Source organism: Taeniopygia guttata, chromosome 5, assembly GCF_048771995.1.
Source record: "Taeniopygia guttata chromosome 5, bTaeGut7.mat, whole genome shotgun sequence".
NCBI classification, from domain to species: Eukaryota; Metazoa; Chordata; class Aves; order Passeriformes; family Estrildidae; genus Taeniopygia; species Taeniopygia guttata.
Genome location: NC_133030.1, coordinates 279,107 through 292,123, shown reverse-complemented (window position 1 = coordinate 292,123; position 13,017 = coordinate 279,107). Strand labels below are relative to the sequence as shown.

At 37.9% G+C, this 13,017-nt stretch overlaps 1 protein-coding gene across 1 annotated transcript in view; it reads left to right on the top strand.

The window, feature by feature from the left end:
* Window positions 1–1,329: 1,329 nt before the first annotated feature.
* The window catches only part of LUZP2 (leucine zipper protein 2), a 117,490-nt gene continuing 105,802 nt past the window's right edge, over window positions 1,330–13,017 (top strand). The window contains exon 1 of the mRNA XM_072929386.1: window positions 1,330–1,353. Within this exon, the coding sequence (XP_072785487.1) occupies window positions 1,345–1,353 (9 nt within the window). The 5' untranslated portion in view covers window positions 1,330–1,344. The remainder of the gene's footprint in view (window positions 1,354–13,017) is intronic.

Genomic DNA, 13,017 nt, shown 5'->3' with positions numbered 1-13,017 from the left:
ATTTTAATACATAACAGTACTGTTTGTGTGCATTTCCATTGTTGGGGTTTTTATTAAAAACTCATTAATTTTCTTATTGGGGAACACTTGGATTCACTCACATGTGTTGCAGGGAAAGGGAGAAATGCAAAAAGGGAAGGACACAAACTTGCATTTCATTTTCTTTCATTCTGGGAATGTGACTTAAAAGCTAAACCTTTATTTTAAGACAAAAGTAATACTGATTTTCTCTACCAAAAGAAAGCATCACAAGTTGATGCTTGCAGTCAACACATGATGGAATGTCTGACTGAAATCTACCACTTTTCTCTTTCATTTTTTTGTGTAGAGTTGTCTTGGTTTGAAAGGACAGGTGTCTGCTAAGGAAGGCAGGAGCCTGCCTTGAAATGGAAAATGTAAACTCTCTCCCTCCAAATTATTACAATTTTGAAATTAAGGGGCTCTCAGGCAAAGAATTACAGTTCTTTATATATTATCTAGATTATATATATAAAATATATAATATATATATTATATAATATCATATATATTATATATATTATATTACATATATAATATATATAATATATAATATATTTTATTAATATATAATATATATAATGTATATAATGTATATAATATTTATAATATATATAATATATATTATACATATTATATATAGTGTATATATTGTATGTATTGTAAGTATTGTATATATATATTGTATATATTATATATTGTGGTGGTGTGTTTTTATAGCTTTACAGTTGTTTTATTACGAAAGTTAGTTATTGGATGTTAGTTAGTTCCAATGGTTTTCCACAATGTACCCCTCACAACAGTTTGTCCCAAGTTGTTTACTCCTTAGTTTTCTGGGCACTTGGCTGTCCCTCAAGTTGTCAATCTCCCTGTTCCACCCCTTCTACCCCTACATGTTCTTGTCAATCCGAGTTGTGCTGCCCCCTCTCCTGTCCATCAACCCCATTCCACCCATGTTCTTCCAGAATGTTCTATGTCAGTCAGCCCTTGTTTGGAAGAGGATTTGTCTGTGAGGCTTCTTCCCCACCCCTTGTTATCCCCGTTGGATGTGCTGAGCCCTGTGCTCCTCCTGCTCCTCCCTGGCATCTCCCCATTGGTTGGGTAATGTTTCCACCCTCACACCCACTCCCTTTATATACCCTAGCCAGCCCCCGTTTCTGTGGCACTTGCCTCTGGCCCATCATGGGTGTAAAGCTTCCTTGGACCCCATACAGGTGTCCTCTCCTTCGTTCCTGTGCCTCAGGTCCTGGCAGAGACCCAGGGGTGCCCCTCTGGTGGTGCCCTCCGGCCACCCAGGCAGAGAGCTGCCCAGTGCCTTAGCTGTCCATGGCCACAGTGAGTGCTACTATATATATTATCTATTTTATATAATTAAGAGGTTGGAAATTTTAATGGGAATACAAATGGGTTGTATTGTTTTTCAGATCTGTAACTAATTGTCTCGAGACTTTTCCAGAATGAAGCATGACTGATTTGTTATGGCTGTGCACCCTGCATCTTCACATGATGGTTCATCTAAGATATTTTGAGCTTTATTGGTGTTTTTACAGCTCCTCTTATTTTTCTTTTCACTGGAGATGTAAATACAATACAAATCTCACTTTTCAAATTAGTTAATCTCTGGATTAACAGGAATTGTTAACTGATTTGCAGAGCTTGTTTTGAGGGCTATTAAGTTTCACCTTTTTCCTTATTCTTGATTCAGTAGTGATTTTTAGGATTACTGCATAGTTTAAATTCTTTTCAGTGTTGAAACCATTGTTTTGGAGACTTACTAGGGATTGCAGCAGAAGCAGTGTTGCATTTTCATTTACTTGTAGATGCTCATTGTTTTTTAGAACTTTTATTTTATGCTCACTATTCCACTTTAGTCATCTTTTAAAATACTGGACACTATTGTTTGTGTGAATGAGAAGATGTGGGTCTGAGTTGATTTCATGTCTGAAGTTTGTCTATTAAAAAAGTGCTGAAATTTACAAAGGAGGGAAAAAATCCCGGTGGAATTGTGTTTTCGTTTTAGGCTAGTCCTGTCCTTTTTTAATCTAGGCCAGAAAATGGTTTTATTAATGCATGGGTTTGGATAAATTAAATGGCATTTTTTTCTTCTGTAATTAAATCCATTATGAAGAATCCTGTGGCATTTTACAAGAAAGAGCCCAATAAGGTTTTCTACATAAATTACTTTAGAAAGGTGAATATTTTAAGGGAATAATTTATTTTTTAAGCAAGGTCTCTGAATCCTTTCCTAGAATGGTGTTGCAGTTACAGGATTTTTAATTCAATAAAGGAGATATTTTAGGGTGATTATATCTTTGTGGTATTTTAATATAGCCTCTCCAAAGTGTTTCCATCATAAGATGTTCTATGATGAGTTGTGACATTACCTTTCAGGTGAATCAGTTTTGCAGACTTGAATTTAAAAATGAGGTGAGAAATGTTTCATTTGTCTTAGTAGAACCATAATAGAGATAGGAAGGGAAGAAATTACTCTTACCTTTTGGGTGTTTAAAATGTGCATGGCCTGGAACTACACTCTGACTTTGAACCATGCTTGGCTATATGAAAAGCTACCAGCTGCAGGTGTTTTCATTTAAGTACTTAAATATAAAAAATGAGTGAAATGTAACCTGGCAACCTCTCACACACTTTAAAATGTGTCCAAACACATAACAAAAATGTCTTTTGAAGTTTTTGTTAGCTTATGTGAGATGCATACATAGATTTAAATCAAAATAACTATTTTTATTCCTAAGAGAGGAACTGTGACTCCTTTTCTGTCTGTATTTTGGTTTATCAAGCCCAGTCAACTTATGCAAATAGATTTACTGCTGGTACCACAGCTGTTTGTGCTTGGCTGAGCAGCCTTATAATATTTTTGATCATTACATATCTACCTACAGGTTTAGGATTAGCTGCCTCTTTGGCCTTTTCAGGAGAAAATATATACATTTTCGTGATTAAAAAAATATATATGATGTCTGGTGTGCATAACAAGAAAGGGGAGAGTGTTGGTTTTGTTTTTGCAGTAACTCAGCTGAGTTGTGGAAAGAAAATAATTATATTATGGCTTTGGGTCATAGGAGGAACATCACTTCTGAGTGCAGATGAATGTCAGTGCTGCCTCTCTTGCATTCCCATCAGAGACCTGGTGGCAGAAAAGAGTCTTGAGTTGTTGAAAGTGTTTTAAATGTTAGGAAGAAGAAGATGAATCACACATCCTGCACCATCTGACAGATCCCTCAGTCCTGGCTTGTGCTTAGTGAAGGGATACATCATGCTTGCTATTTAACAATCCATTGTACCTTATCCTTTTCTTTCCTCTTACTTTCCTTTAGGACAAAAGACATCATTCAAAACTTCTATTAAAGTGTTCCATAGCAGAATTCAGCATACATTATTTTGTTAGCCAAGTCTCTTGCCAGATGAGTGACTGGTTTTCTCCTTGCCAAGGTCTGCTTTGATACCTAACTTAATGTCCCTCTTAAAAAAAAGTCTTGGAGTCCTATTTTCAGGGAGGATATTTTAAAGTGAGGTATTGCAATGCCGTTTCTGAAAACAAAACCACTTTATAATGATAGCTCTATACTGTAAAAAGACTGATTACACTAGAATTGGGTGTTCATATGCCATGATGAGTATGGAATGATTTCAGCATGCATGACAGCCTGTAGCCATGGGCCTCAATTGAATCATTCTTATGCTAGTGAGTCTTTAAAAAAAAACCCCTCAGAGTACTTCCTATCATCAAGTCTGAGATGTTAAACTGGAGGTAACAATGATTTTCTGAAAATTGTCTCTCATTAAAAACTCAGAAGCAGTAAGGGTTGAATACTCAGCTTGTGTGGAATAGCAGCATTTGCAACAAAATTGTATCAGAATAGCAGGGTGTGCATAGCTGTCCTGGATTCTGCCAAGCTGCTCTTTCCTTCTAAAAAAGTTAAGACCCAACAAATAAGAATGGTCTCTAAGTAAGAGCTCACTGTTCCCTGGAATGTCTCTGAAAATAATAATTTGGAAATAATTTGGAAATAATTTGGAAATAATTTGGAAATAATTTGGAAATAATTTGGAAATAATTTGGAAATAATTAATTTTGAGCCCTAGGAAGTGTCAGTCATGGAATGAGGAGGAAAGGTTTTGTCACTGGGATTGTCATTGGTCAAACAGCCTTGTGAAGGAGGCTTGTGTTGATAGCAGAGCTGCAGCTGGGGCTTGCACAGTCACCTGCTTATGGTCACAGTCCTGGGTCAGTGTCTGATGAACAACTGACAGAGCAAGAGGACACAGATGCACATGGGGAAGTTCAGGTTGGACATCAGGAAAAAATTCTTCACTTGTAGAATCATTGGGCACTGGAATGGGCTGCCCAGGGAGGTGGTGGATTAAACATCCTTGGAGAGGTTTAAAAAAAGACTGGATGTGGCACTTAGTGCCGTGTTTTAGTTGATGAGGAGGTGTTAGGTCATAGGTTGGACTTGATGATCTCAAAGGTCTTTTCCAACCTAGTTAACTGTGGTTCTGTGATCTCTCTACGAGTACATTATCAGAGTTTAGTCCATGGACCTAAGCAATTATGCTACAGGTTATGGAGTTAACCTGTGTCTAGTATGATAGGGAAAATGACACAATAATATATTACAGCCAGCCACACGTGCTTTATTGTTAGTGTGATGTATGGTGAGAGAATGAGAGGGCTGACCAGAATTTCACTGCGGGCTCTCATGCCTGTGAACACTTCACTGGGCTCCTGTGTGCCCTGTCAGCATCATGGCTGTAATGCAGGGCGGTGAAATATGTCATTAGCTTTAGTAGGTCTGAGTAAGCTACTGTAAGTCTTCGTGTGTTAAAAGATAAACAGCGTTAAGTGCTTTGCTGCATCAGGATTCAAGTGCTAATTGAGTGCCTAATCCCTCTGCATATCTCAGTGCTGGAAACTCTGGGTGTTTGAAAGGGTTCATCTAGACCTGGAGATTTAAGTTAAACAGCAAAGTCAGTCAACAGATCATCTGTCCTTGCATTCATGTAAATTTTGCTTCTGGTTTCAGGGTAACAATAAATCAAACTACCCTCCAGGAAAGAGGGATGTGCCCTCTACAACTTGAGAATGAAGTAATGGGCTCATTAGGGAAAGGCAAGCAAGAAAGGGGATGAGCATCTCCTGCTTCTCAGCTGACCATTTCTGTTGTTGCTTTGTTGATCACATCCATCTGCGCTATGTCTGTTCCCCTGGAAAACACATTTTCTGTCTTTGGTGGTGGGAGATGTCACAGCTGAGAGGCTGGTGCCAGAAAGCCAGTGACAAGTATGTGACGAAGGTGCCTTTGCAGCCTGGCAGATAGCAGTCAGACTGATGGAAAGAAAACCCCTATGTTACTTTAAAAATTATATTGCACAGGTAGAGGATGCCGACTGATACCATTGTAACTCTATAAAATCTGAGGGCCGTTTGAAGCATGCTTTTATTTGCTGAAATATGACTCCAGGATCCTCTCGAAAGGGCCCTGCTGAGCTGTCCATCAGGCTGTGGGGGACCATGGCTCCATGGTTTTCCTCAGTGCTCTGTCTCCTTCAGGCTGAGTGCTGTCCATGAGGAAAGCATGCTGAGGCAGTGGGGCAGTGCAGGGCAGATGTAGGCTGGTTTTTGGGCCCCCTGGCAAGGCAAAGCCTAGCAGAAAGAAAAGATGTTTTAAAACTTTCCTTGAAATCCTCGAAGAAAGAAGGGCTATTCTATCAGGTGTGAATTTTTACTCATTTCAAAAGGTAAGCATGGTTGGCTTAGGAACCAAAGGATTTCCATTAAAGTACTTGGTTGCTGCTGTTCTCTCAGAGCTGCAACTGTTTTGTGTTGGGAACAAGCCAGGTAGTGTGTCCTTCTTGGTGACTGTGATAATTTTCCATTTTTCTTAAAAATACAAAATCCTTCTACTGCTCCTACAGATGTAGGAAGGAGCACTAGTTCTGCTCTTCAGTCTATTGAGAATTTTAATGTGAAGGTAGTTCAAAACCATCCATCTGTGTAAGACCATTAAATCTTTAATACAGTTGTGTGTAGATATGAAACAGGACTAAATGGAATAAAATGGTTGTGACTAGGATAATACCGTGCACACTTACCCTGACTTTCTACTTTCTTATGCACCACTCCACATTAAGCAGGTGAAATGAGGCTGCTGTTTAAATATGAACAGAGTTCCATGTTTTTGCAGCAAAAGCAGTGAGTGTTTGAAGTATGTAGTGAAGCATAATTTATAAATAGCATTTGCTTTCCCAGTAGGATTGGTTTTAGAAATGTGTAATTGCAGAATTCTTCAAGCAAAGGATGGTGTGCTTTGTTAGTGCACTCCTAAAATTGTTACTGCCTTTGACATCTGCAGGTCACATTTTGAGAGTATGATAGCTTCTGTCTGGGGTTCTGTCACTCTCTACATTATCTCAGTTGTTCCATTTGCAAGCAGAGTTTAGCACAGAATGCTAAATTTTGCTGCAGTAAAAGTACTATAAAAAATTTGTGTGTTATCTTTTTCCAAGTGAGCTACACAAACAACATATGCTCTGGAACTTCTTTACTTTAAAATAATTGCCATGTGTTTATGTGGTATTTGCACCTCAATATCCAAGTTCTGAATAACAGAAAAAATGTCTTAGTGCTGTGCTAACAACCAAAGAAATCATAATAAATCCTTTTGTCTACTGTTCCTCCCAAACTGTGTAAAGATGTCCTGGCTGAAGAGGCTACTGCCTCTCAAAGATAACCTACAGAGAAAGCAGCTTTTACACTATTTCCTAAAAAAAAAGCTTAATTGCTTCAGTTAAGAGTTTGCTCCTTGTTTAGATGCAGAACACCTGACACACTCCACCTGGTGTGGATTGCTTTTAGCTTGATGGGTGTTTGGGAAGGGAAGATGTAAGCGGTTTGCCCCTTTTCTTGTACTAAACTGGGGTCACATCTTCTGAGGTGTGTTATTTCCTTCTCTACTTTAATTTTATGGACAGAATTTCTGTTAGTAAAGGGTGATTTCAGGCATGAATATTTCAGTCCTCTCTGGATTACTAAGCCTGAAGTAGAAGATGCTAGAGTGCCACGAGCTAGTGGTCATAAGCCAAGCAGTTTCAGAGTGAAGCTGTGTCACAAAATATGTTTGGGAACAGTCTGAAGTGCTTAAATCTAGTGCTTGTCAGTGAGTGACCTCTGAAAGGAGCTGTGTGTCACAACACCATGATAGGTGGCTGTAACTAATCCGTGAGGCCCTTTGAGGAGCACTTGAGGTCCCTTGGGCTGCTCAGCCTGGAGAAGCAGAGATTGAGGTCAGACCTCATCAGTCCACAACTTCCTTGTGCGGGGAAGCAGAGGGGCAGGACTGATCTCTTCTCTCTGGTGACCACTGACAGGACTCGGGGAAATGGCATGAAGCTGAATGAGAGGATTTTTGGTTTGGGTATCAGGATGTGAGAAACAATGCCTCAATTTTTAAAACTTTAAAAGGTTTATTTAACCACAAAAAAGGACTGAACAAGGAATAAGGGACAGCACTGGGTATGTAGCTGCAGCCAGGGGCACACCACCCACACTTGACAAGCCAAGCCCCTGCTAAGCCGACCTTCCCCACACTCCTGCAGTTCTGACCCAGCTCCTCCTTCATCCCACCTCTTGGAGTCTGTGCAGTCCTTCTTGCTTTGAAAGATCAACTTTCAGCATTACAAAACCTATAAAAAAAACCACCAGATCTTACCAGAACTTTTTAACCTTACAACATACATTTAACATTCACGAGAGCCAGCATCACACTATCAGTTTATTACTAAGAAAAGGCTTTTCACACAGAGGGTGGCTGGGCGCTGGAACAGGCGCCCCAAGAAGTGGTCATTGCACCAAGACTGTCAGATTTTAAAAGGGTTTGGACAATGCTGTTCAGACACACAGTTGTGACCCTTGTTTCTGTCTCTTAAGTATCATTGTTATCATCTCTTCAGCAACAAATGGGGGGAAATGCAGAGGGAGAAAAAAGGGAAAATCCTAACCTCCAATGTCAGCTTTGAAGGTCTTTGTGGGACAGATGTGAATTTTCTGAGAGTCTGGTTAGTTTAATAATCCCAGCACATCTTTCACCTAATCATTCTGGCTCTCAGTTGTGCTCAGCTTATTTAAACTGCTGCAGTTCAAGGGCACAGCCTTGTAGTCTCCATGAAACAAGGATAACAATGCTGGGGGGGGTGAAACACTTTGCAGTAACATAACTATGCATCTCTAAAACTTCTCTGGACATATATAATAAAAGAATAATAAAACTTCTCTTGACATACATACCCCTTAATTGTGAGAGCCAACCATCTCATTACTCATCTATAACAGGGGGCAGGGTGGTGAATGTATGTGTGCTGATTCCACTCATTCTGTGGCTAGCTAATTGATACTTGCATTACACCTTGTAGAATTTATTGGGTGTTTTTTTTAAGCTGATCTGGGGTACTATTTCAGTATAATTTAATCAGTTTATAAGGAAATGTGCATATGAAGCATTGTCACACCTGTAAAGTGCATCATATTACTGGAATCCAACTGGAGTGCTTTATAGATCTGGGTCACTCATTCTGCTGCTTCTTCCTGAATGTTCAGTTTTTAATAAGCTTCTAGTATGTTTTGTTTTGTTTTGACAAATAAAAACTTCCTGAGAGTAGAGTGTGAAGTCTAACAATGTTCTTAAATTATTTTCTAAGAACAGCTCTCTTATACTACAGTGTATTATAGTAGTGTGTGGTTAACAAGCAGGAAAATATTTTTATATCTAATCAGGCATCATTAAAATATCCTGTTATTTACTCAAACCAAAATGTATTCAGTCATCAACAGTGGCAAAAATTGTTCCTATCAACACAGAGTAGGAACTGAAATGAGAAGTAGCAAAAGGACCTAAATGTTGTAACAGAGAAGAAAACCATGTAGTCCTACCTATATATATTTAACAAAGAGGGTGCTGCGATTGTTTAAATCATCAGCATTTCCCTTTTTTATTTTGAAATGTATTTATTTCCACCTACCTATCTGTACATAAAACATGTTTATAAAAGACTGATTTTCAAGAAATTGTCTGTTTATCTCTAACATGTTCTGCTGCCCTGCCGCAGCTCTGTCCTGCAGGGCAGCGTGTGGGGCTCTGCCCTCAGTGGGATGGTACAAACATTAAATACCACAAACTACCTGTGCTGGATTTACAATAACGTGCCAATATCTGTCACCTACGTTGGACAGTGTGTCCCCAGCCTGAACCAACAGAGAAATGCCAACACCACAGTGAAACATGGAGGGCATGAAGAGAATTTAATTTTCTGTGAGGTTTAGTCCAAGTTCTTTTTGCGTGGAAGTACTTTCATGTGGCCCAGTGTAGCAATATCTTGGTCATGGTGCTCATTAAGTGACAAGGTCTGTAGGACACTGATGTTTGGTTCCTGAAGGTACAAGATATTTTTTACTATTAGCAAGCTAAAATGAAACAGGTTGAAAGTCAGTCTTGCACCACAAAAAAAGAAAATAAGATAGTTTTCTGATTAAAATGTAATTTAAAAGCTGTTAAATTATATGTACCTGATGCTGAAGCATTGTTAAAAATTCTGGTTTTAGAAGAGGCTCTTTCATTTTAGAACAGGAGAGTCTAAAGTAGAGTTGGCCTTTGAGCCACCTTGCCTCTCAGCTGTTGTAATGTAAATTTTCACTGGCTGAGTATATGACCTCAATCTTGAATCAATATTCTAAATTAATGTTTCTTGTGTAAGACTTCTTCAAAGTATTAATCCATTCTTTTTACACTTGAGATTACAGCTGAGATTTTGGCCTTTGCCTTTGACATATAAATTAATAAGAAATCAGAATAAGGAAAGGGGCTTCTGAACATCTTTACAGAAACTGCAATACTGATGGGTTTTTTAACAAACAAGATATTGCATTATACATACAAGTATATATGTATATATAATCAGTCATTGAGAGATGTGGAAATGGACTCTGCCTTAGTATTTAAATGCTCTATTTCAATATCTGGGATAGTTTTTACAAGGCATGTCACTGAGCCGTATATCTGGGTAGATAATTCAGTTTTATAGCTAGTAAAAATATCCAGGAGGAAAATTTTCTCATTGCTTTGTGGCCTTCCTTCAGAGAAATTTTACATCCATATGTTAGTCACTTCATATCCTCTGCTCAAAATTTAATTTTGGATCTTGAGTCTGAAACTGGTCAAATGATTTGTCATGATTGTTTAAATGAATAATGACTGCCCCTTGTAGTTATTGTTGTTATTGTAATTCCCAGATTAGTCTTAATTTAACATTAGCAGATAATTAAGTGAGCATATTTTTAAAAGATAGAGCATGTTTTGTTGCAGAACCATGTAAAAGAATACACTGAGCTATATGCTTAAATCCTAGCTCTATATCTGTTTGTGCCAGCTAAATGTCTTGAACATTAAACTACTAGTCGAGGCAAGGTAATTGTAAGAGCCATTTCCTTTGTCTTATGTTTATGCCAGTACATTTAGAAAATAATGATGAAGTTTTGCTTTTATGCCTTGTATTCATTAACCAGTAAATGCATAGTTCTCTGTGCTCATTGCTTTCACTGGGCCTTGGCAAAATAATTTAGCTTGGATAGCTCCACTGTATGACTTCTTTTTGTGTATTTTACTATTATTTTGAGTAGGGGGAATGTATGATTTTTCCTAGAGACTCCTATGCAATATGCTTGTTAGGGTTACTATAGGTAATAATGTCATTTTGCAGACAACATATGTTGTGGGTTTTAGGATTAGGTCCCACTTCCTCAAATGCAGGATTGAATGGTTGCATCCTCAGTGTGTTTTCCTCTCTATGCTCAAATCTGAGTTACTTCATAGATACATACCGGCATGGTAAAACCTGTTATATTTCTGACATGGTGTGTGTACCCTATGGTACTTTATTTATTTAGATCTTTTGATCAAAATCATGTGCTTCGCTGAAACATACTAAAAATGTTTTCTTCACTTCACTGCCCCACCCCTGGAAAGTGTTTGAGGTTGGATGGGGCCCTGAGCAACCTGCTCTAGTGGAAGGTGTACCTACCCACATCCCTTTAATGGCCTTTCAAACCCATACCATTCCATGATTATATAAAATATTGAGCTAAACACTTTTGCTTAATGACGAACTGAAAATACTTCTTATAATGCAGCACCTGTCTACTCCAGTTTTGGCTAGAATCCAGTAGATATCTTTTTATTGTTACTGATTCTGCTATAAATAAATGGTGTGGTGTTTTTTGTGGAGTTTGGGGGTTTTTTGCTGACTTCAGAAGGCATAGTCTTAAACATTAAAATATCAGCATATATCACCAAAATTTGTATGAAAAAATCTTTGTGCTTCCTTATTATAGTGTTAGGAAATGAGAAAATTACTGTTTGTTGAACATACCATATGAATAAATATCAAAACAAACACTTTCTGAGCTTCAATAAGAAAAAATATTGTTGAAGGACACCATATTCACAATATGTTTCCTTGAAAACTCTTATAAGAGAAAATAAAAAAACCCAAAACGAGAGTTCTATCAGCGACCACTTTCTTATTCTATGTAAATATTTTAGATGCTTTTGGGGTTAGGAAGTTTGCTGTTCCATGCCACCTAGAACAGCTCAAGAGGCCATCGAAATACCATTGTATTTGGCACCTAATTGAAATTTTCTGGGTAGAGTGTGCTTATCAAGACAAGGAAATTCTGTAATTTACAGCTTCTGCACATACTTGTAGGCTTTATATCTGAAAGTTGTGTTTGCCTATGGCATGTTTTGGCAAGCAGGCATTTCAGCATTCCCCTGAAGCTGCAGCCAGGTATAGAGTTCTCTCTCATTTCTCTTTCCAGTAAACATTTAACAGCACCATAACAACACTCCTGGTGTCTGCATAAAGGGAATTCTGCTGCGGGTCTCAATTGATCTAAATTCCATATTGAGAGATGAGAAGATATTTTTGTGCTATTATAATACTGAATGTGCTTTGCAGGTTGTGAGAATTTATTGATAAACCAATACTTGTCAGTTGGTTGTGGTCAGTAGAATGAAGTGGTATTATGAGAAGGCTAAAGGTCATAGTCTATCATATGATTTAAGCAGTGGAATAAAAATATCTCCTAGTGTTTTTGACTTCTCAAAGTTTAATAGTTCTTGGCATCAAACAAAGTTCCAGCATCATTTTTCATTCAGTTGAGATATTGAAATTCTGAAACGAAAATTAAATTAGGGTAATCGGAAATGAATTATACAACTTTAAATTTAAGTGGGTTTATGTACCTTTTAGTGGGAGGCAGCTTAGGTTACTACAGAAAGTAAAATCTTTAGTCTGGAAGGAATTCAATGATAGGAAAAAGGCACATAGTAAATAAGCTCGTATCACCCACTAAGTTTATGATGTAATTTACATGACCACAAATCCATATTAGATGGATGGTGATGACAACTAGAACTGTTCATATCAAGAAACAACTGAGCACACTTTTGGAAGGAAAGTGGAGAAAATGAGAGAAAGAAAGGGAGAAAATCTTCTGCAGTCAGAGAATGAAGAAACATTTCAGGAAGCTGAAAATATTAGACAACTTTTCCTGTACATTGAATATGCATCACTTGAGCTATGAACTTTCAGTGTTGATAAAAAAAGCACAGCTCCAAGTGTCCTTTTTCTTTAATAGGAGGTGGTGAAGGAATATATAAAACCAGCTTTGCAGAAAATAGAAATAACACTTTTCCAGATGGTGCTCCTCCATCTTGCTTTGTGTTGTACGAAAGCCCCAACAGGGAACTCATGAGCTAAATGGGAGAAAGCAGATGACTATACTTAATCAGAGACAAGATTCTTTTTCCTCTCCTGTTTTACAGTGTCTGAACAATGTACAAATATGTGGTCTGTAACTCACATACAAGAAAGGGGAGTTCTGCACTGACAAAAATGTTTGCTTAGATTTGAACAGCAGGGAGCTGA